This window comes from Lampris incognitus, chromosome 13 (genome assembly GCF_029633865.1).
Source record: "Lampris incognitus isolate fLamInc1 chromosome 13, fLamInc1.hap2, whole genome shotgun sequence".
NCBI lineage: Eukaryota > Metazoa > Chordata > Actinopteri > Lampriformes > Lampridae > Lampris > Lampris incognitus.
Genome location: NC_079223.1, coordinates 34424953 through 34448558, shown reverse-complemented (window position 1 = coordinate 34448558; position 23606 = coordinate 34424953). Strand labels below are relative to the sequence as shown.

The 23606-nt window shown below is 45.5% G+C and overlaps 1 protein-coding gene across 1 annotated transcript in view; it reads right to left on the bottom strand.

The window, feature by feature from the left end:
• The window catches only part of lrmda (leucine rich melanocyte differentiation associated), a 236344-nt gene that overhangs the window by 51868 nt on the left and 160870 nt on the right, over positions 1 to 23606 (bottom strand). Inside the window, exons 3-5 of the mRNA XM_056292394.1 lie at positions 23303 to 23429; positions 21622 to 21761; positions 17204 to 17330 (exon numbers count right to left, since the gene is read on the bottom strand). Of these exons, the coding sequence (XP_056148369.1) occupies positions 17204 to 17330; positions 21622 to 21761; positions 23303 to 23429 (394 nt within the window). The remainder of the gene's footprint in view (positions 1 to 17203; positions 17331 to 21621; positions 21762 to 23302; positions 23430 to 23606) is intronic.

Genomic DNA, 23606 nt, shown 5'->3' with positions numbered 1-23606 from the left:
GAGTGCGCTCTCTTTTATCTACGGGACAAGATCAATAGTGGGACGGGGTTACGGAATCAAAGTTGTTTTGCTGGCGCAGTAGTTAAGCGAGACTCTTAAAATAACATCTGAACACAATTTGGGGAGAACAAAGTATGCAAACAAGCAATTGGAGTGGAGTGAGGTGGAGTTTATGTGGGTTTAAAAACTTTCTTTTCATATCCAGAAGGCCCATAGCAAACAATGCGTGTGCATGGCAAGGCAAGGCAAGTCCAAGTCCGTTTACCGCTCTGCACCAATTGTGGTAGAATTGCGAGTGGTTTAGCTCGAGGATGTATGAAAACAAATAAATTAAAAATATATATATAAACAAATAAATGAAAAATTACCGCCAACGCTAAATTGTAAGAGGCTGTAAAATTTATGGGATTAAATAATAATTTGGACTGCCTTGTCATAAACATTGGTTTTATGTGTTAGTCATAAATCCGAACCCACTAATTCAAAAGCGCATTATCATTTGCTACACTATTATTACATTACATTAATTATAATTACATGAACACTTCTGCTGCCACCGTTGATCTTTTGGGCCTTTTTTCAAGTGCTCACAAAGGTGTTGTATTGAAGCTTAACAATTTATATCGCTACCATATGACAACACAATATTGTGCCGCCCTTGTTTTAGGTCCACTGTCAGGTTGAAATTGGGGGGGGGGGGGTATAGTTAAGCCTCTATCAGAGAATTCTCTAACTTCAGCAGCCAAAGATGGACCCTACCAATGTACACTGTGAATCACGGTCTCGTTAATTCATCAATTATTTGAACGTTGTTCCTCAGATGTATAGCCCACGCCACGCTAAATAGCGTCTGAACAGCGATTTCAGCAGCACTCTGACAGGGCTAATTATTCTGTAACTCAAGCCTCGCCTCCATCTCGACCTTTGCCCTGTGAGGGGACTGAGGAAGAGCCAGCAGCTTTCAGCAGAGGCTTGGGTCTGTCTGGCTCAAGAATGTGTCAGGAGATAGATAGAGACGAGAGAGAGAGAGAAAAGTGAGAGAAGGGCGCATCGCACGAGAGAGAAATGGACGCAGGAGAGAAAGGTAGGGGACATGAAAAGGAGACAGAGACAGACAGACAGACAGACAGAGAGAGAGAGAGAAAGGAAATGAAAGAGAGGGAGAATGACAGACAGAAGGCGACGGGGTCCCTGCAGAAGAGTGAGGGCCATGGTCACATAGGGACTAACAGATAGCTCTCCGAGTTCTCACTCTGCAACGCAGCTAACAGCTAGCTGCTACCCTGCCACCACTGCCTAAACAAGCCCGGTGTTTCCATCTCCATATACACGATGCGGCACTCTGTCTTTTCTTCTGACGGAGATAAGATGTATAAATTATGAGCAGCTGACAAAGTCTACTCCAACGCCCCCGGCGTCTCATCAATCACTAGCCTGTGTGTCAGCAGGTAACTGACGTGGCCCCCGGAGGCACAGCCCTCTCTCTAGGTTTGTGTGTGTGTGTGTGTGTGTGTGTGTGTGTGTGTGTGTGTGTGTGTGTGTGTGTGCGCAATGAGAGAGGGTTATGTGAACAACTGATCAAATCCTAACTGCTTGCTTAAAAAAAAAGAAGCTATAACAAGAAAAACAACTCCAGTGATATGCACATGTGAGAGGGAGTGTGCCTGTGTGTGTGTCCGTGTTAGTGTGTGTGTGTGTGTGTGCCTGTGTTGTATGTGTTTCTGCGTGTAAAATGTATGTGTAAACTCAAGGTTTTACTGTTACACCTTGGGGCATCTGATGTGCTGATACGCTCCAACGAGTAAACCAAAACGCCAAGGAGAAGGAGGGGGGTGAAGGGCAGAAATAGAGTAAGAAAAAGCCCCCCCTCCCCAAAAAAAACAAAAAGTGAGAGAAAAATGAAGAAAGAATGAAATTAATGAGAGGGAGAAAGTACTGGGTGGGGTGCTCAGGTTCTTTGTGGTCGACCACCCAGAATAATTATGGATATTAATGAATGCACCTCACCTTTCAGTCTACAACCCAATCACAGTTTGCAGTGTTGGACGCGGAGCCAGACGGGGGAATAAAATGCCATGTTGTAGAGAAATGCAAACATGAACACAGGCGTGCCCAATTTTAACTGAGGTATTTTAAGGTCGCATTAAGATCTACCACACACATGCATTAGGAATGGTCACAGCTTTAGCGTTTAACACATCATTACTAAAGTAAGCAAGATAATTACATGGCATGTCAAGAAAACAGCATAATTACAAGACACAAGTTGTCTGTGTCTCATTTCACATCGTTCCCAGCCCAATCACAGCCTTTTCAACCGACATGTTTACTGGAATTAGGATCTAATTTCATTGCAATAATTACAAGCTACAGTACAGTGTCTGTGGTTGCCAAAGTGAGCCGATTACACGAGAATTACACGGCGCGCTTAGAAATATGAGCGCAAGTAGAATGGATAAGTAGTTTATTATGGTCAATGGATGAATAACCCCTCCGAGATTTGCACATTTAAATCTACGACACACATTATAAACCCAAACCTGCCTGCGTGAACGTTGTATTTATGTCCAAGGACTGTTTGGGTGGGAAAAACACTCAGAATCAAGCTTTCGCCGCGTTCAATAAAACATTTATTCCTCTTGGATTGAGCAGGTACATAACCTCGAACTACACCGGTGTTAGCTTACACAATGTTTGTGTACACGGCCTAAAGCGCGTGGAGTTTGCTGGCGCACACCGTATCGATCCGCTGTCTGAAGTCAAGTTCAAGGAGGAGGTGGAGAAGCGGAAAATTTGGGCTCCCCACGGGGACGCGAGAAAGAGCTCGTCTCAGCACCAAAGAGAAGGAAGGCTGTCATGTTCCGTGTGATGAGCTGAAAGACTGGAGTCCGCCCGGAGCAGCGGGCTATTCCTTCCGCCAAAAACAAAACCTCCAGAAAACAAACAGTTCCACCCCACAGAGAAGAAGACAGGACAGCGAGACAAGAGAGACGGGGCAGACAGGTGTCAGTAAAGAATGACATCTGTGACAGTGGGCATCCAGGGAGAAGCTAGACGAGATGAGAGGGAGAGATGAAGACAGACTAAAACAAGGGTAGTAGCGTGTGTGTGTATGTGTGTGTGTGTGTGTGTGTGTGTGTGTGTTTGTGTGTGCGCACATATGCTGATGGGGGGGGGGGGTTGATGAAAGCATCTCCATACTGAGTTGCTGGTCATCACAGTCTCTTCTACTGAGTCTGGGGTCTGGTCCAGGACTTCTTCGTTTGATCACTGATTTCTCATGAATAATGAAGCTCCTATAATCAGCATTAGTTCATTAGTCCCCACTCAGTGTGCCACCGCGGTATCAATGATACTGTTGTCTTCTTGTGTGTGTGAGTGGGGGGGGGGGGCTGGGTAAGATCTTAGACACATTATCTTTGACCCCCTCCCCACCGCCCCCCCCCTAAGAAAGGAAGAAAGAAAGAAAGAAGATGTCTGGAATGTGGCTGACAAAAGCACTCAGTTGTCCTGAAATCTGATGAGTCTGACAGGATGTGAGCCCATCTGATCCACCGCGTCTGAATATTCCCTTACAGGGGGAAGCGATAGGAGCAGGGGCAGCTCCTCGCTGTGCTTTTAGCCCAGGTGTGATGAGAGTCTGAGTCGTGGCAGCTCGGCCCGCCTCTCAGATTACCCCGAACACGTCTGGTGATGGACGCTGCCAGTTGGCAGGTGAAACATTGGGAAGTGATGCCTATTGTACCCTCCCTGTCTCCCTGCTGCGTGGCACTGCCATATCAAATGATCCCATAGGATGATACTTAATATCATATTAGATGTCTGCCCTATGGGTTACAGTTGTGAGTCTCACCTGATGACAGATAAAAAGATGAATCCTCCAGCAGAAAGGGAGAAAATGGGTTACTGTTGCGAGGTCAGTGCTGTCACTTTGAACGTGGACATCTCTGTCCACGGAGCAGGCAGCTTTTTGGAGAGAGAGCTATCATGGCCGAGATGCAGGGGATAAATTAGCTCGATACACACACCCACACACAGGTGTAAGAGGAAAACATGACAAGCACAAGAGAAACATAGCGATAAAGAAAGCTAAAAAAAATCTATTTTAGAGAAGCATTGTCTCCTCAGCAGCAGTTACAACACATCCTGTATTGGATGGCAGGGTGGCCCAGTGGTTAGCGCTGTCGCCTCACAGCAAGAAGGTCCTGGGTTCGAACCCTGGGGTTGTCCAACCTTGGGGGGTCATCCCAGGTCGTCCTCTGCGTGGAGTTTGCATGTTCTCCCCGTGTCTGTGTGGGTTTTCTCCAGGTGCTCCGGTTTCCCCCACCATCAAATCACATGCATGTTAGGGTTAGTACTCCTGTCTGTGCCCCTGAATGAGGCAATGGAAAGACGAACTGGAGTTTGTCCCAGGGCGCTGCACGGCGGCTGCCCACTGCTCCTAGCTACACAGCTAGGATGGGTTAAATGTAGAGCGTAATTTCCCCACGGGGATTAATAAAGTATATCAAAAAAAAAAAGTCACCTTACTAAACTTTATGTGACTTTTTAGATGGACCGCAAGGTTGTCCTTGAAAGAGATGTTATATCAGTAATCATGAATTACATCTGACTAGATAGTTTATTAGAGATCTTCATGGTTCCCTGGACCGGATTCAAGTTTGAAAGAATGACAGGTAACTGACGGGCCGATCTGTGGTAGAGATACTTTGAATGTGTCAGCCGATGGATGGCCTTTCAACTGTCGATGGGGACAGAGTCCAACTAATTCCAGACATTACAAAGGAGTTAATTACCATTGATATATGCAGATAACTACACCTGTCATGAGTAAAATTCATTTAGTAAAAAAAAAACAAAAAAAAACAACACAAATAAAAAGCTCAATATTCTTTATTGTAGGGCATGAATTATTGAAATATTGAAGCTGAAATGTCCATAGAAAATATAAAATCCATAGAAATTGGGAATATACAGTTTGAATTGTAGGCTGCAGTCATCACAACAGCAACACACTGCCACCATCTGAGATCACGCATTTCTTACAGAGAGACCGGTGAGACAACAATGCTATGGTATTTAGGATCTTTACCCACTTCACTGCCCATCTGTGCCTCCTACCCCCTAAACCAATCCTTCACAGCCTCCTCCAAAACACCAGTGAATGAGGGATGACTGCTGGGTGAGTGTCACTTGACCTCTCTGCCCTCACTGTGACCTCTGGTGCACCATGGGATAGCAGCAGGTAGCCCTCATTCTTTCAAATACTTCAAATACCCTTGAAGAAGAAAGTCCCCCCTCCCTCCTCTGTCTCGCCCCTCGTTCCCTCTGTACCTCCGTGTAATTCTCTCTCCCACACTACCCTGCTATTTTGCTTTTCTCTACACCTCTCTCATCCTGTTTTTCTCTCTATTCACACCCTGAAAAGGAAAAAGAGAATAGGCCTCTCAACCAGCAAAAAAACACAGGGATGAGTGCGTGAGGGTGGGGGGTAAGCGGGCTGCTGTGTTTGTGAAAGGGGGCTGCAGCGAGTGTGAGAGAGTGCGTGGGTTGGCAGAATTATACAGGAGAAGTGCACGGTGTAGTGCACACTTCAGCCTCATAGGAGAGCAGAAGCGCTAAACAACCTCTGAAGTCTTTCAAGGGAGAACTAATAACTAAGTGAGAGGCAGCACACCAAGCAATGTAGGAGCAAATCCAAGGGAAAGAGTAAAAAAAAAAAAAAAAAAAAAAGCAATTATGCAAGCCGTTGTCGTCGCTAATAAAAACCTAACTAAGTGAAAATGAATCTATCAGTCAGATTGGATGCAATGAGGCTATTTCTTTCTGTACCTTTTGTGATATAACTGATAGGACACAAACACCTATGCAGAAATCAATCAACCCCTTACCATTTACTCTACCACGTGCTGTCTTCAGTCGAAATGCATGTAGCACTGGTATCACTGAAACTGTGCCCTCCCTCTCTGTCACTCAAATGTGAGGTCCCTGACAACCTAAGCCCTTAATGCACCAGATTTGACTGGTTAATCCTCTGGAAAACCCTCCTTTTTGTCTCACTGGAGGAAACGTTACACGGCAAGGCCTGGTTTCCTTCAATCTATCGCTCCTGTCTTAACCCCCAAACCTAGACACCCTCTAGTTCTCATCGTTGGCCTCGCTCACCCCTCCTCACCTGTCTGCTCACCCGCATGCATAAACTACAAAGCTGAAGGTGTCAAGCTTACCTGTCTCAACAGCATGCCTTTACCTGACCTGCGGATAGCCCCCGGGGACATTAATTATAGAATAGTCTGACTGGTGAGAGGGAGCGCGACAGAGGGGAAGACAGAGAGACACAGAGAGGAAGACAGAAGACAGAATGAGAGGGAGAGAGAGAGAATGGAAAAGGATAAGACAAATGAAGAGATGTTGTTACAGGGGCTGTCACCTCCTAATCATGACCTCCTGCTGCACAGAGGAGGTGATGCTGAGTTTTTACTTGACCTCGATTCCCGTTCATCACTTGAGCGGGCTGCAGTGATGGGGTTGGGGTACGGTGATGGGGTTGGGGTTGACCCCCGTTTTTTTCATGGTGTTTAAACCTCAAACACGGCACGGTAGCGCAGTAGTTAGCGCGGTCGCCTCACAGCAAGAAGGTCCTGGGTTCGAACCCAGGGGTTGTCCAACCTTGGGGGTCGGCCCAGGTCGTCCTCTGTGTGGAGTTTGCATGTTCTCCCCCGTTCTGCATGGGTTTCCTCTGGGTGATCCGGTTTCCTCCCACAGCCCATAGACATGTAGGTCAGGTGAATTGGCCGTACTACATTGCCCTTAGGTGTGTGTGTGTGTGTGTGTGTGTGTGTGTGTGTGTTGGCCCTGTAATAGACTGGCGAGCTGTCCAGGGTGTCTCCCCACCTGGCGCCCAATGACTGCTGGGATAGGCTCCAGCATCCCGTGACCCCAATTGGGATAAGCGGCTTGGATAATGGATGGATGGATGGATAAACCCCAAACTACTCCTCCCCAAGTCCACTCCCTCACCCAAAAAGTCTAAACTGTTAAATTGGCCCCCGGCTCCCTAAATACCACCAGAGTGGGGAGTTAATACCACATGTATAAATGTCTTTCCCCCTTTGGCTAAGTAGCTTGGCTATCACTGTCACATAAAATTTGAAATAGTTGTTGGCTAATGCTTTCCGTGACAATAACTGATTACCATGTGTGTACTGAATACAACGGCTGTTTGAATAAATGGAAGATAAAACATCACATGGGGTTTGTCCAACACCTGGTGGTTTTGTCCAAGAGCCAATGAATAAAAAAACAAAAACAAACAAGAAAAACAAGAAAAAAAAGAAAAAAGAAATGACAGCATTAAATGCTAATGTTGAAAACTGCACTTCCTGGCAAAAAACATCGAGCCGATGTGTCTGCTGTATGTATGCATGTTGGAGATAGCCGGTGGACGGCACTGTCTACCCGGTAAGCACGGCTAGTCATCGAACCACCGCTGTGTGATCAGCGCAATCTGTCCAAACAAATGGAGGCTTCTCCTTTTGAACATTGCCGTGTTAGATTAGACGGCTCCCGGTCATTTGATTCCGCATCGACTCGACAGCTCTTCTTTCTAATGGAGCGAGTGGGATTTCACAAAATGCAGAAACAGGGAAGAGGTCAATGCATTTGAAGGTTACCCCCGTCGGGGAATCGAAATAAATAACATTCAGGTGTGCTATTCTCTGTCAGGCGAGTGTCTTAATGATGCCGAGTTAACACATACTAAATAACAGTGTCTCCCTTCGCACTGACAGCCTCAGAAATAATTGACCAGCGTGCTCCAAACTGAGACGCAGTAGGCAGAGAATTCAATCCTGCAGCTGACAGAACCCATTGAGCATGTCACGAGATTTTGCATTATACACAAAGCAATGTCAGGTCAGGGATGCGGCCTCCTGCTAGTTATTTGCGATTGCATCTCTGAAGGTAAATTACTTGGCTCTCCATAATATGTTCTAGTTAACTAATTTCCTGACAGCACGGTGTCTCACAAGAAAAGTCTCAGATTTAGAGCCTGTCAAAATCATGATGGACTGCGTCCCCCCGCCCCCACCTCTTCTTTTCTCCAAATGCTTGGCAGCCTCTCAACTAAGAGCTCATATCCAATATCCTCTCCCAGTGTGCCGAGGACATCTCTAATTCTAGACAAAGACATACAGCTGAAAATGAACAAAAAGAAACATAACCTTATTATGTTTGAAGGCTACCAGCAGTGTGTCATTTCAGCCACGAGTTCCCATGCAGGAATGACTGCAGGGGGTTGTAAAGCAGCGCAACGGAGTTCCAAGTGTCCCAGCAACAAAACAGGGGAATCCATTATCCATTATTCTGACATGCTCTCGCACACTGACAAGGACACATAAACAGTATATGGTGTCCTGTCATTTTGTTGTTGTACATGTGTAAATCATTCAGTTTCTGACAGGAGAGAAACTGGCGACAAAAACCTCAACCTCACCAGCGGGGTCAGGGGGAAACCGAATCCCTCCGCAGACAAAGCCTCGCTTTACCTGCTAGAGCACGGCCTGCCTGATAGCGGCCCAGATGACAATAGTGCGGTGGCAGTGTGCAGACTGCCTCTGAGCTATACCGTGTAGGAGGACAATACAGCCTCGCATGAATACCACGCCACCGCCGAGCTCAACAGCGTCTGTTTTAAAGTTCACAATGCCATGCCCAGGTCTATCTACCCTTCCCTTTCTTCTCTTCTTCTTCTCTTCGCCTACTATTTATATTTTTTATTTTTTTTGGGTACATGTTCCCGTCCAGCGGGACGTGGCAACCTATCGCCATCTCGACAATGACAGTAGGTGGAAACGCTAGCTTTCATTACACAAAGTATAAATAGTGTAATCTATCAGCACTGCCAATCAGGATGATTGATTATGGGCTGTTGGGGAGGAGAGTGACACATTAGAAAAGTTTGGTTAACAATGCCTGTAGCTGGTGCGAGGCTGCTGCCACCCAGCCCAGTGATTAATGTGTTGTCGGCCTGTAATCCCACACCCACGCTTAATGAGGCAAGAATTTATCATCGTGGCGGAGTGGCAGATGTCAGGGGGAAAGGAATCCAAGTGGCTGGAAACAATATACTTTTCCTAGCTAGCGCCTGACATGTCTGACAAGCTCTAAAAACCACAAAGAGGGCCTGTGTATGCAAAAGAAAAAAGAAAAAAATTCTATGGAGGGCCTTTCAGTGCTCGCATCCCCTTCCTCTCTTGCGTGCACCCTTGAAAGTCAACAGCCGCTACAGGAAGAAGACTCCATCTCCGACTCAGACTCGTCCCGAGGTACAGACGCAACCGGCATCACTTTTTAAAGCTCAAACAGCGACGCAGTTCGTCTGACAGCTGAAGGCGAAAGGGCGCAAATGTGGACACTACTATGTCGGTTTATACTGGGGGGGGGGGGGGGGGGGGAGAGAAAAGTGTTTTTGAGTTCGAGACCGTCGCAGCCTCATCGAGCCGGGATTACGAGCTACGACGTTCCCGGCTGCACTAACATTACCGTTAGCACATCGTAAATTACAACAGCGGCAGTTTGCATCATCTGATAAAATCTGAACGTGGATTATACCGCCAAGCCGCCTGGAGACGGCGCGGATGAAGAGCAACTTCAAAGTAGACTACAACGCCGGTGCTGAGATGGTGATTAATGTGCGCAGTCGACGTCAACAAAAAAGAGAGATAGAAAAACAAATAACTCATCCCCCCTGTGAGAGCCAAAGTTTGGCGTCGTACCCAGAAACACCCAGTGGGGTAGAGGGGAAGAACGAGGGGGAGCTAGAGCTCGTCAGAGCTCAGTATACACTGGGCCAGCTGTCTCTCATTAGGCTCGCGGTATCTTCCTGTCACTAGAGAGACCAACAGGGAAGATCAGCTGTGATTGGACTGATAGGGCCATCTCACTGGGACTATACCCTGTAATGGCTAAAAGCACCATTTGATAAGTAGTGTAATTGAGGCGAAGAGGCTTCTTAGTGGTTATAATACCGCGGCCCAGTCCGCTCGGAGTTGGTGTAGTTTCCTGGCACAGCGGGTAGAAGTGAATGGGGGCTCCAGCACGAGAGACAAAGAGGACGAATTTGAGACTTGGGGCTGCCAATGCATTACGCACAGTGCCTCTTATAGATCTAAGAAAGTGCTGGTGTTTATGGCAACTGTTACAGTTGGGTTTGGAGGTGGACGTGTCTTCTTTCACCATAGCTTCCTGTATCTAAAAGAGGCTTTGAAAATTTTTTAACAGCTTATAGCTACAAAGAAAGCGGATGCTGAGAGTGACATGAAGGTGGATGAAAGTGGATCAGACACAAAATCAACGTTTTCCAAAACGCCAAATCCACCATTGACTCTGCAAATATTTAAAAATTTCAACAAGGTACAAAAAAAAACAACAACTTACATTTGAAGATAATAAATCATCCATCCATCCATTATCTAAGCTGCTTATCCCAGTCGGGGTCGCGGGGTGTGTGGGTGGGTGTGTGTGTGTGTGTGTGTGTGTGTGTGTGTGTATGTGCAGGGATGCTGGAGCCTATCCCAGTGGTCACTGGGTGGCAGGTGGGGAGACACCCTGGACAGGCCACCAGGCCACCACAGAGCCCACACACACACACACACACCTAGCAACAATTTAGTATAGGAATAAACCAAATAATAATAATATTAATAACAATAATGATAATAAACAAAATAATAATAATACCATTATCCAAACCGCTTATCCTGCTCTCAGGGGAGCCTACCCTAGCAGTCATTGGGCGGCAGGCAGGGAGACACCCTGGACGGTCCGCCAGGCCATCACAGAGCCGATTAAAAAAAAAATATATATGCGTTTTTTTTCCCCCAAAACCATTAATGGTGTTGTTATAAGTGCTCAACTAATGAGTAGTGGAATATCAATACAGGTACTGCAATGTATTAAAACTTTTTTCCCTGTACCTGTATATATATATTTAATATAATAACACCAATAAACTAAATAATAATAAACCAAATATAATAAACCAAATAATAATAATAATAAAACCAAAATAATAAATAATAAACCAAATAATAAAACAAATATAACAAACCAAAATATAATAATCTATAATATATAGTAGTGGTGGGATATAATATATAATTATATATATAATATAATATAATAAACCAAACATTTTTAAAACATATGTAAGCAATCGCTCGATTTGTCACGGTTTGTGAAAAGTTGAAAATTGGAGAGAAAGACATCTCAATGTTGACCGACACTGGCCTGCTTTCTGACAAGCATCAAGCTCCGCCACAAAACACAAGAGACATCGAGACAACAAATGCTCCACCACAGAAGCACTTCTTCCATGCTCCGAGGGCCAACAAAGGGAGAGGAAAATCAGTTTATGTAACCAAGCCGCTCTGACGTCTAATAAAAGCCTGCACAAAAACATATGTATGTTTTTACGTTCTGCAGCTCGCCAGCACTGAGCGACACATCCACCATTCGGAGCAGTAAAGATTGACGTGACACTCGGGTCACGCACCCTGTGCCTCCAGGCTTTGAAAAAAGGCTGTAAATCAATCTTGGCGCTATTACTTACAATTAAATGTGCTTTAAAGTTTTACTGTGTGTTTATGATGTGCAGGGCCCGGATGATTTATGTGGACAGTATGAGTCACTCCCTCTAATTGCTGTTGTTTTCCCGGCTTATAACCTCTGGGTGACCTCTCTGCTCCAGCTGCCAGAAAACACAGATCTGTGCCTGTTGGACCGGCCCAGACATCTGAAGCACTCACACCTCACAAGTCAGAAAAATGGATATATGTATACATTAACGATCACAAGCATGCATACACCACACACACACACACACACACACACACAAGCACACATGCATGCAAGCTCACACACCACACATGCATGCAAGCACAGACACACTCACACACACACACACACACACACACACACACACACACACACACACACACACACACACACACACACACACACAAGCACAGACTCACATGCACACACACACACACACACACACACACACACACATACACATGCATGCAAGCACAGCCACACACACACACCCACACACGCATGCACGCAAGCACAGACTCACACACACACACACACACACACACACACACACACACACACACACATGCACACACATGCTGGCACGAGGGCCACGGCATCTTTCAAGCATCAATGAAACTAAACACATTCAAACAATTTCAAACAGGCGTTTTAAAGGGATAAGTTGTTCTTTAAGGCCTGAGAACAGCGGTGCCTTGAATGATGCAATGAAATGGTATCCAGACATTAGGTAAGGTAGGGTGAATAATGGGAGCGGGGCAGTACTTGAAAGTAAGCAGATCACAGTCTGTCAGTGTGTACATTTGCTGAACGCAAAGCAGACTGGAGGCTTCATGGCTACATACTCTCCAACGCCACTTCTAAATGTGGAAACCTGTCCTTACTCGACCCGTACGTATAGTGAATCAGGAATGTGCGTCGAAAACGAATGCGGGCAAATCAAGACATATATCACTGCAGCTGGAAATGTGGTACTTAGCTGACAGAGAGGGATGGTAATAAACTTGCCTCCACAGCAATCTGTTGGGCTGCATCTCCTCCCCCTGTTGAGAGCCATATTCTTTTGAGTTTTCTCTGAGGACACATTTGTTCGGTAAAATCATTCAGCAAACCCACTGAAGGCACATTCACAAAGCGCGATATTGCACGCTGTTTGTTATGTTTGAAAGCTTCGGGGAACTCATAACTCTCGAGCACGGAGACGAACGTGGCAACATACTTGAAGGGGCGCACTGGAGAGATCTGAAAAAGGAAGCAAAGTGGCCGATCTGCAGCAAATCCTCGCTGCTCTCCCTTTCCAGAAGAGCGGCGTTCCAAAAAAAAAGAGCCACAGTCATGCATCAGAAATGCACAACCAAACGCTGCACAAGATATCCATCTTGACAAATCTAGCGCCGGGTCCCACATTTATTTTCAAAGTGGAAAAACCTACAATCAGAGAAGGGGGCGCTCCTTCTCGTTTGCTGCCATCGCAAACTGATCCAAGAAGCATTATCTACATTTGAGCGGCGCGGCCGTCTGTAAGTTAGCACTTCTTTTTAAGAAGGCACCGCATTGAAATTAACCTGAGTTCCCTCAAAACACCACAGGGGGATTTTCTGAAACGTTTTAAGAAACGTCGCGTAGCATTTTCAAACCCAACACCAGGCTAGACAAGCACTTGTGGGTGGACCTTGATCCAAACAGTCTATCTTAGATTTGGACGGCTTCCTTGTGTGCAAAACCTAAAATGAACTGCTGTCTGCCATGGAGATAAACAGGTCAATGTCTTGGGAAGAAAAAGCAGAACTGAAAAGATCCACTTGAGGACTTTCCTGGCTCTGTCACCGCCAATTCCATCGAAGAACCGTTACCCTGCAAGCAGAGACTCATGGGACCTGGGGAGCTGGCTTCAGCCACCCTGCAACGCCGTCTGCTTTGCATTATACACAGGATGCAGGAGGGAAAAAAAAAAAAAAAAAAAAGAGTCATGTCCCTACTAGAAAACCAAGTCAAATTCTTCGTTTGGGCAAAATCTAAGTGACACCTGAGGAACAGCCGTACCGGCCGATGTAACTAGCAGGCCGCGCTTAGTCAGGACGACCGAGCATTTACTTCATCTACTGTGAAATACTCTTTAACATGTGGCAAGGAGCAAAATGTTATTCTACCGGTGAAATGTGCTGTGCATTTTTTCTTTTCTTTTTTTTATTTTAGCAACGCCTGGGATCTGAAAACAGAGTGTGCTGTCGGTGTTTTGATAGACATGGTCAGTTAAACCTGAAGGTTCGGCAACATAATGCGGGTTCCCTGGCAGAGCGGAGGGAGGCGGAGGAACCCGGCCAAACTTTACCACATGTATTTTCCGAAAGCAGCCCGATGTAATTCAAATGGCTCTACGTGGTTTAACGCCGTTTCATTCCATGACCTCTAAGTCCTCAAAGAGAATTATCACATTATGGCATTCCAACACGCCCAATTTCCCAAAATACAGCTCAAGGCTTTTCCACACTGACTCTGCTCAGTATTGTGGTTTGGTGGAAACACTTCAATAGTCTCCACTGAGTTTCCCTGTTTACCTCAGGTATTCGTTCATCTTGTTTTTTTTCTCTCTCTCTCTCATTTGTTTTTGTCTCTGGCTCAGTTTTTTTGTCCTATTACTTGTTTTTTCCCATCAGGAATCCAATACAACAACAAAAAAACCCAAAGAAGAAAATTACCCTGCTAACAGTTTGAAGCTGACAAACAACAAAACGTACAGACAACAAGTCAGTAACAGCTCGTCGTCCCCCCATTTCTAGCGCTATGCCCACTAGGGTATGAAAGCACACCGGATCAATTAAGCAAAGCAGCAAAATCACCTTCAGTGAGATGACTTGTCTACACGGCATCGACAAGGACTCTTAAATCTCAAAGTCTATGCTGTCATCCTTCTCTGTCTGACTCTTTCAGATGAAGGTGTAGATTTCCCTTTAGTCTAAACATTTATTTGGACAGTTTTGCACTTGCAAATTTCTTTCCAGGGAGTATTTGTTTGTGTGAATGTGTGCATGTGCGTGTGTGTGTGTGTGTGTGTGTGTGTGCGTGCGTGCGTACGTGTGTGTGGGTCCCTTGGTAGTGCGTTTGTCTTTTTTTCCCCCCCTAAAATCGGCCAGCCATTCGGTTCTGTGGGCGTGATTTAGGAGACACGGAAAATGTTGGGAATGTATGAAAAGTTATGCTATTCATATAGTGCTAAAGACCATAACTGCTTTATCAGAACCATGTGGCGTCCCATAATGCCACGCCATAATGGCATGATTGAAAAGCAGTTTAAACTGTGGTCACACTCCATTCTGATGTGACTCGAGAAAGTTCTCCAAAGTTCAACCCTGCCTCTCTCCCTGCGTATCCATGACCTATTCCAATACATCATCCTATGGGAATGAACTGATAGAAGAAAGGGGCCTTTTTCTGATTTAGGCCGTCATGAAAGAGCATGTCTGACTGTAACCATGTAATACAGTTACCTATAGAACTGCAGTTCCTATGTATTTACTCGACCCATTATACATAGTAAGTGGTCTGTAGTATAAAAATGGCAAAACTTTTGGCATAAGAAAACACCATGCCTTATTAATTCCAGGCCGAGACTGTAAAAACGATCTTCGCAAAACGAACAAGTTTCCAAATAAATCACTCCCGTGGTCTGAATTCTTTTCCCTCCAACGCGAGTGCTAATTGAGACTCAAAGGATAGTGTGAGAGACAACGAGACAGCTAATTACCATCCTTTGTAATGCAGCAAATGCCAGACGCCGTGTGCCACTGTTATGAGCGACACCCCGCTGCACCAGACATAAAAGCAAACACAAATATCTAATTATGCCATCATCTCCCCCTACTCTCCCCGTTTTGTCGGCGACACTCGTTAATTGGTGACCCGCACTATTGGTCAGCCCGCAATCTCTCTGATGATGGAGCCAATTAGAGGCGGGAGGTACACATGCTCCACCGAGCCTGTTATAGCCAAACCATCATGTCTCATCTACCTCAAAACAATCGCTACAGAAAAGCTGCCATGACATCGCAGGGCCCAGGCGCGGGATATGTCCAGTCACACTTTTTCCCCTCTTCAAACGCCGCATTGTCTCGAGCCGCTCCGGAGCCGCCGATAAGGATCAGTCATCATGGCAACGTGGAAAAAACACATCGGGGCGTAAACACACACTGAATATAATGGGAGGAAGGTGAAATTTCATCAAAGCTGCACTCTTCTCTCTTGCGTTGGGAATAAATAATTATATACAGCGGGCTCAAAATAACAAATGCACAAACACCCACACAGACACACACACACACACACACACACACACAGACACACACACACACATCATGTCAACCAGAATCAGTTGGATTATCTTTCCTTTCATCAAAGGCTGTGGCGACAAAGGCAAACATTTCTGTTCCACTGACAAGCTATGTAAATAAAATCTTATGAAGTGACTTTACCCTGCCAAAACGCATTGTAAAGGTCCCCGGCTTCCTTTTATATAAAGTGGATGAGCAATGTTTTCATTCCACTTTTCTCCATCTACCAAACATGCCAGACTGGGGTTAAATTACTTCAGTGTTTCGCTTTCTTGCTTGCCACTAGCATGAAGAATCAAGCACAAGGCATCACGTGAACTGACACTAAAAGAGCACACTATCTTCCTTGATTGTCTAAAATGATAAATATTTTGTTTTCCCTGCACACTTTTGAACTTCGCATCAACTCACATGCTTCTGATTTGTCATCGGGTGGCTTTGTTCTTGCCACTCCGGATCCATTTTTACCTCCCAGGCTCGCTGTCAGAGCCCCGGAGACCTTGAGACAACAAAGCTTGGCTGATCTGAACAGTAAATATTTCATGACCTTACAATTACATGAAATCAAATCTTAGCAAAAGCTGTTCATTTATATTGCATTATTGGAGGGGGGTAGGGGGGGGTAGAGGAGGGCGAGGGCATGAGCTGAGAAGGGGTTCAGCAGGGTACATCGATGAACCTCCCAAACTCTAATTAGTCTGTGTGGCCCTAAACAAGAGAGGGAGGAATAAGTGCACGGACTGTGGATAATTAAGCGATTGTGACCGGCGTATACGTGAGCTGTCACTCCGATCGCCAGCCATGTCACACTTGGCAACACAAGCGCGACTGGACAGCCGCCCGTCGACTTTGATCTGGACTCATGCATACAGAATGAGGTCAGACCGTGGTCACGCACACACACACCCCCATCTACAAATGCACGCACACACATGCACGCACACATGCACACACACACACACATGCATGCACGCATGCACGCACGCACACACAGCCTTATTAAAGGGAGACTACAATCAGAGGGGGAAAGTGGGCTTGGGGAGGCCTCCGTCCAAAGGGCTACAGTCCCAGGATCTCTGTACTGGAAGACTGACACCCAGGCATGCACGGGCAGACAGGGGGGATGCAAGAGAGAAAAGGGTAGAAGGAAAGAGGGGTTTGAGGGGGTCACAAAAGCACGAGAAATGCCCGTTTGGTGGACTTTGGCGGAATAACTGTAATGAGTGGTGTTGGAATAAAAAGGACTTCGCCTCACTTACCGACTCGGACTTGGGTTTGACCACTTTCATAAACGCTCCTCTTGCGTTTGCCTCCATCACCTCTCTCACGGTAACTTTCCTGGTGTCCAGAAACTTCAAGTGGGGTAACTTGTGGAGGACAAAGTACCTGACAGTGAAAAGTGGAACGCTGTTTAAGCGATAATTTTCCTTTATAACATCTCCTCAACCAACGGTGATTCATGGCCCACTGATCAAACTGACACACACACTCTAATATGCAAAAATGCAGACATCTGCACAAACTTGAAAAGGGGCCTAGTTTACATAGATTAAACGGTGATAGTTATCTCCTTGTATGCAATAACCAATAACCTTCAAAGCGGTTAAAAAGAAGGACGGCGCATAAATGGGAGGAAAGGAGACACAGCCCCTCTGCCAGAGCTGTCCTTCTGGCAGCATCACAGATATCTCTCTAAGCTTTTAGACACTCACTCTCTGTCTTTCATTTGGAGGGAGAGAAATGTCAAGAGATAATGGTCTGAATACATAGATGACAACAGATCCTTTCATATGCAGGATGGGGGTGGGGGGGGTTGTAGAGGAACCAGTATGTCAGGGCCGGATTGGCAGCCAAAACAGACATGCACGCAGCACCTAAAGTGAAGAGTGAGAAAGGATGCAGACAGGGGTGCAGACGGGACCTATGTGCAAGGAGCCTTGCCAAATTGATGACGGCGATGGCGATGAAAGGGAGTGGCATAGCCGGCTTCGACTTTTCAACGCCTGTGGATTATAAGGAGGGGAAGCTCTTTATCCTGCTTGGATCAATATGCAAGTTAAAAGTTTTTCCACATCAGAAAATCAAATCCACAAAAAAAAGCTAAAATATATAAAATAATTTATATAGACACTGTATTGGGGTCAGCTGCATTTGCAAAGAGAAGACTGGGGGGGGGGGGACAGCAGTGAAGTTATTATACATCCCCATGATGACTTCTTAGAAAGGCATTATTTAGGGGGGGAAAAACGGCCTGCTCCTCAACCTCCTACTAGCTCCTTTTTTTTCCTCATGGGAGCTGCAGCACTTAAATGCAGGAGGCCCTACTCCCATCCTGTGCCTTTCCTTCTGTTAAAGCCTATGTTGGGGGCCACTTCGGTGATGAAATGTGAAGATGCCCTTGGGAGACACTCAGAGAGGTTACTCTCTATAGGTAACCTCCCATCGCAAGGTCAGAGCAGACGACACGGCTGTGTTGGCCAATAGGGATATTAATGATTACACCCAACCAGAGTGGGAGGAGGGGAGGGAGGGCTGAGGAGAACAGGGGGAGGGAAGCAACTCCTTGACTCTCCATAGAAGGTTCCACTTTTATCTATAAGATCATTGTTGGTTTACGTTCAGGCTATTTGTCTAATCCTTTTATTTGGAGCCCTAGTAGCTATACACTTCAAATGATGAGTTTTGTTGTGTTGTAGTGTTGTTGTTCTATGTTAAGTACACCGAGAGAGCCATGAAACCGGAGTCAAATTCCATGTATGTGCAAACCTACATGGCCAATAAACAGGATTCTGACTCTGATTCAGTGCAGTGACTTGTTTCTGCCTAGTGTCCCTCGTATCACCTCTGAATTTGAAAAGCGGGCCTCTAGTTACTGCGTACTGGAACCAGTTGCTGCAAGCGGTTAAGTTATTCCTCTTGCCGTTTTTCTTGATTTTATTAAAAAAATTTTGATTAAACTGCAACCGTCAGATCGTCGGTGACTAAACCAGCACCCCTACTTCAACACTTGAGTTGTTGTGAGGAGGGTGTGTGGACACCCAGCAGGACTAAAAAGAAAACCTGTCAAAGGGCCGATGAGTTCCTCTGTGAACCAAGGGCCATCCACACCTGGAGAGGAGATAGGGACCACCAGGTACTCCCCCTACTGAAGCACAATGATGACTCAACTGAGACTTGTTGAGGCATCAGCTGTGCTCCTACAACCTCCATAGGTTACGGAACTGATGATGAAGATGATGATGTGAGTTCTGCACCTGTTTTAGCAACTGATGTTGACCTATGAGTTTGAATTTGTCATCTTTTTTTAGGCTTTGAATCATCTTGGCAGCATGGTGGCACAGTGGTTAGCGCTGTCGCCGCACAGCAAGAAGGTCCTGGGTTCGAACCCCAGGGTTGTCCAACCTTGGGGAGGTCATCCCAGGTTGTCCTCTGTGTTGAGTTTGCATGTTCTCCATGTGTCTGCGGTGGGTTTTCTCCGGGTGCTCCGGATTCCTCCGACCATTAATAGGACATGCATGTTAGGGTTAGTGCTCTTGTCTGTGCCCTTGACCAAGGCAATGGGAAAATAACTGGAGTTGGTCCCCGGGTGCCGCACGGCGGCTGCCCAATGCTCCTAGCTGCACAGCTAGGATGGGTTAAATGCAGAGCATAATTTCCCTATGGGGATCAATAAAGTATCTCAAAATCCCCCCATAAAAATCTTAATTTTATCAATCAATAATCAAGTTGCATTTTTTGTATGTTATACGTATCAAGTCAATTTTATTTGTATAGCCCAATATCACAAATGACAAATTTGCCTCAAGGGGCTTTACAGAACACATGTGTGCATGTATATGAACAATATGGACAGGAGATTTTGATCTCAAAGGGACTTACCAGCATAAAAAAACAATAATAAAGGAAATTAAAATAAAAAAAAATAATAAAAAAAAGAGTAGTCAGACACTCATCTGACAGCACTAAATATGGTGAATCCATGAAGACACCAGGAGGAGTTGTCTAAAATTTGAGCGTGGTTATGTCCCTGAAGCGATGTTAAAGACGAACAGATTTGAAGTCAGAATTAAAAAGTCTCAGATTTAAAAACTAAAAGAAGTTAAATGTGTTATAAAAGACTAGTTATACGTGGCTGAGTAAAATGCATTTCAGTGAATTATTCCGTGGCTATATTTAGGCTGAGTGAACACAAAGCGAAGCTGGTGGCCGGGGGCACCTAAGGCTACAACTGTGCGAGGAGCTTTTGATCAGCCCATAACAGGAGACAGGACCATACGATGAGCTCTCCCGGGACAAGGTTGGGGGGGGGATCATCACCCGCTGCCCGTTCTAAGCCAACCACTTTTACCTTATATACCATCATAGACACAGAGGCAGATTCGGGGCGAGAGTCGCTTTTCTTGTCACAAAATTTGTGAATTCTCAATTCGACACCATGTGCAGCTGGATGCCACATTATCAGTAGCGACAGTCTATATAGTCTACAGATCCAGCCTTGTTGTTGCAGTACCTCAAATGGCCACTGAGGACATGCAGGGACTGGCTGGAAGCAGGACGTTTGACCTCCCCGCGGACGGTGTAATTGTGTCTGCATACATACTGCTGTTTGTTTCATTGTAATTAGACTAACTGGAACAGCGATGTAGCACACCAGCTTATTGCATCTGAAAGACCGAGTGCAAGTGATGCATAGGGCTGGGTATTTATTGCCCAAGGCCAGAGCTGTCATGACCTGCATGTTGCCTAGCCTTGTCAGACATGAAATCTGCATCACACTCAAATTGATGTTTTACTACGTGACACATTATGAATATTACATCACAGGGCCATAGACGCTGTCAGTCAACGCGGAATGGCTTTCCTTGCCAGTAAGATGAGCAAAGAAGAGAAGGGGAAAAGAGAAGATGGGAGGGGCAGTCGGGGTGAGACTAAGAGAGAAAAGAGAGACGGAGTGAGAGAGAGAGTAGAAAGAAAGGCTGTTCAAGAAAGGCATGGGTGGTAAATGATTAATAAGCAACACAGAGTCAGAAACAAGCACTTAGGGCTAAAACAGACAAAAGAGAGTATGCTTTTCGCCTTTTATCGCATTTCATGTAAAGGACCCTGACAAATGGTGGTCGTATTGCATGGCTTGAGGCCTGGCTTGATGTTTAATGCATCATCTGCTCCGCTACGGCAGGGTAGTAAACACTCATTTGTGGCAGTGACTAGTCACACATGAAATCCATTTTACAAACCGGAGTGTAGAGGGGCCAGTTGACAAAGCTTTTAGAGTGATGTGGTTGAATCCACAATCTGCTTGTAAAGTGAATCAGGCTGAAAGTAAAAACCGGCATCTAAAAAGCCAACACCGACAAAGAAGCTCCCTCTCCAAATAAGCACTCTCTGAACTATCTCATGAACAGACTGACACACTTAAGGACTTCTAATCTGCCTATCAACTCACCTATCTATCTATCTATCTATCTATCTATCTATCTATCTATCTATCTATCTATCTATCTATCTATCTATCTATCTATCTATCTATCTATCTATCTATCTATCTATCCATCCATTCATCTATCTATCTACCTGCCCATGTATCCTCTCCAGGTATCTATTGTATAGTAAGTAGAAAGCAGAACATCTGTATGTATGTGTGACATCATCCCTGTGCGCCAGTTAAACAACTGACCTGTATCTTTGGTAGTCGTCCTCGTCCTTGTCCGGACTGACCAGCTGGTTGGGGCAGGCCTCATTTCCAAGCAGGCTTAGGTATTCCAGTGCCGGGGTCACGTCAGCCAAGTGTTCCAGCAGGGCTTCGATATCAGTCAGGTGTCAAAGGGCGGATGTCAAGGACCCAGTGCTGTTAATTACATTAGCATTTACTACCCTTCACAGCCTCTCCCTGGCCTCCTTGCACTAAAACACATCACTGTCAAATTTACTGAGGCACTCAAAGGGGCCAGTCACTGGCTTTGTGAGAGTAGGTAGACACGGGGGCAATTTAAGGTGCAGGGTTTGGCATATAGTAGTGACATTTGGCTGTTGCGCTCTGTCTGTCTGTCTGTCTCTCTCTCTCCTCTCTCTCTCTCTCTCTCTCGCTCATTCTCTATCTCGTTCTCTTTCATTTCCTAGGTGGCCGGGTGCAGAAACAGTGACAAAATGATGGATGCCCAGTGGTTCAAACAGTCCGTGCTTCCCAGAGCCGTGCCGTGGAAAAACTTTTGCGAAATGTGGAAAAAACAAACAGCCCCTAAGCAGGCACATTCATCACTAAATACATTCACTTCTTTGGAAAATTGAGCCCCAAAGTGTCAAAATACAACTGCACTAATGCAGTGCTTGAGCTCTAAAATGGCAATGTGCCATGGCAGGATGTACATAATTGGCCTATTAGCATGTGCCCGACCACTTCACAACCAAACTCAGCACACAGTCCCAGACGCACACTTCAAGGAGCCCTAGTTTTAATGTTGACTGTGTGTGTGTGTGTGTGTGTGTGTGTGTGTGTGTGTGTGTGTGTGTGTGTGTGTGTGCGCGCACGTGTGTTCATGGCTGTGTGAGCATCATTACCTCCTACTACTCAACTAGAGGAAAACAGGACACATTGGTAAACCTGTTCTGAAACGACAAGAGAAGGTTCACACATTTTTGACTGATCATAAACAGCCGTGTACTGTTTCCGTGTCTTGAATGTTGGGTGGTTATGCAGGATTCCGGTTTAAGAGGGTTTTTTTTTTTAGGGTGGTAAGTACAGCACACTTAACGACTGTAATCAGTGAGTTAAAATATGGCTATGGTCCTTCTAAGTGTAATATATAAATAAACAGATTAATTCATCAATGCCTGTTATTTTAACGAAGTACAGTTACAATTGTAATAAGGACGAAAACATCTGCATAAATGACATGTTAAATACATGATCATATATTTCTGCACTGCAGTATCAATTGCATCAAATAACATTACATTCTGCAGAATGTCTATATTAGCGGGTTAGTGGCTCGTGCTCTTGTTTTTGGATAGTGTTTATTTCTGCCACCTTTTATTCTTTCTCAACGTGAAAACACCTTTATCGTGTTGACTCTCTGGTGTATCACCACTAGAGGTCCCTGTGGTTCAAACACGATTCCTTCAGTGAGGCTCAGCAACAACAAGTACTCCAAGCCTCTTGTTGCAACAAATTACAATCACTGCAAAGGCACAATCACGAGAAAAACAACAGTTCTTTGACACAATATCAGATATGAAAAAAAAAATAAACAAGACAGAACTACAAAGTAGTTCCTAATTTGCCTGTGTGTACACGGTAGTCAGTAAGCCAAAATGTAGGTGGCAGGGAAGAGGAGTGAGGGCTTTGTGTGAAAGGATATTTGGTTCTTATTGAGTGTCAGGGTGTGGAGGCTGGGTAACCTGGGCAACCGGAGGTCATTTCCGAGCAGATTGTTGTCGACGACCAGCTCTTCCAGCCCAGTGAACACTTTGAGGCCCGCCAGTGACCTGCAATGATAAGGCAACAGGAAAAATGATATGGCCCTAAATCTGGTCGGCCATTATTGCGCGGAAATAAATATTTCAGTCCCTTTCTTACATGCAAAGGGAGTGTGTGGGTCCGGGCCTGTCAGGGGAGTGAATGACAAGAATTAGTGGCGCTGAGCTCCCCTGGCATGGCGAGGC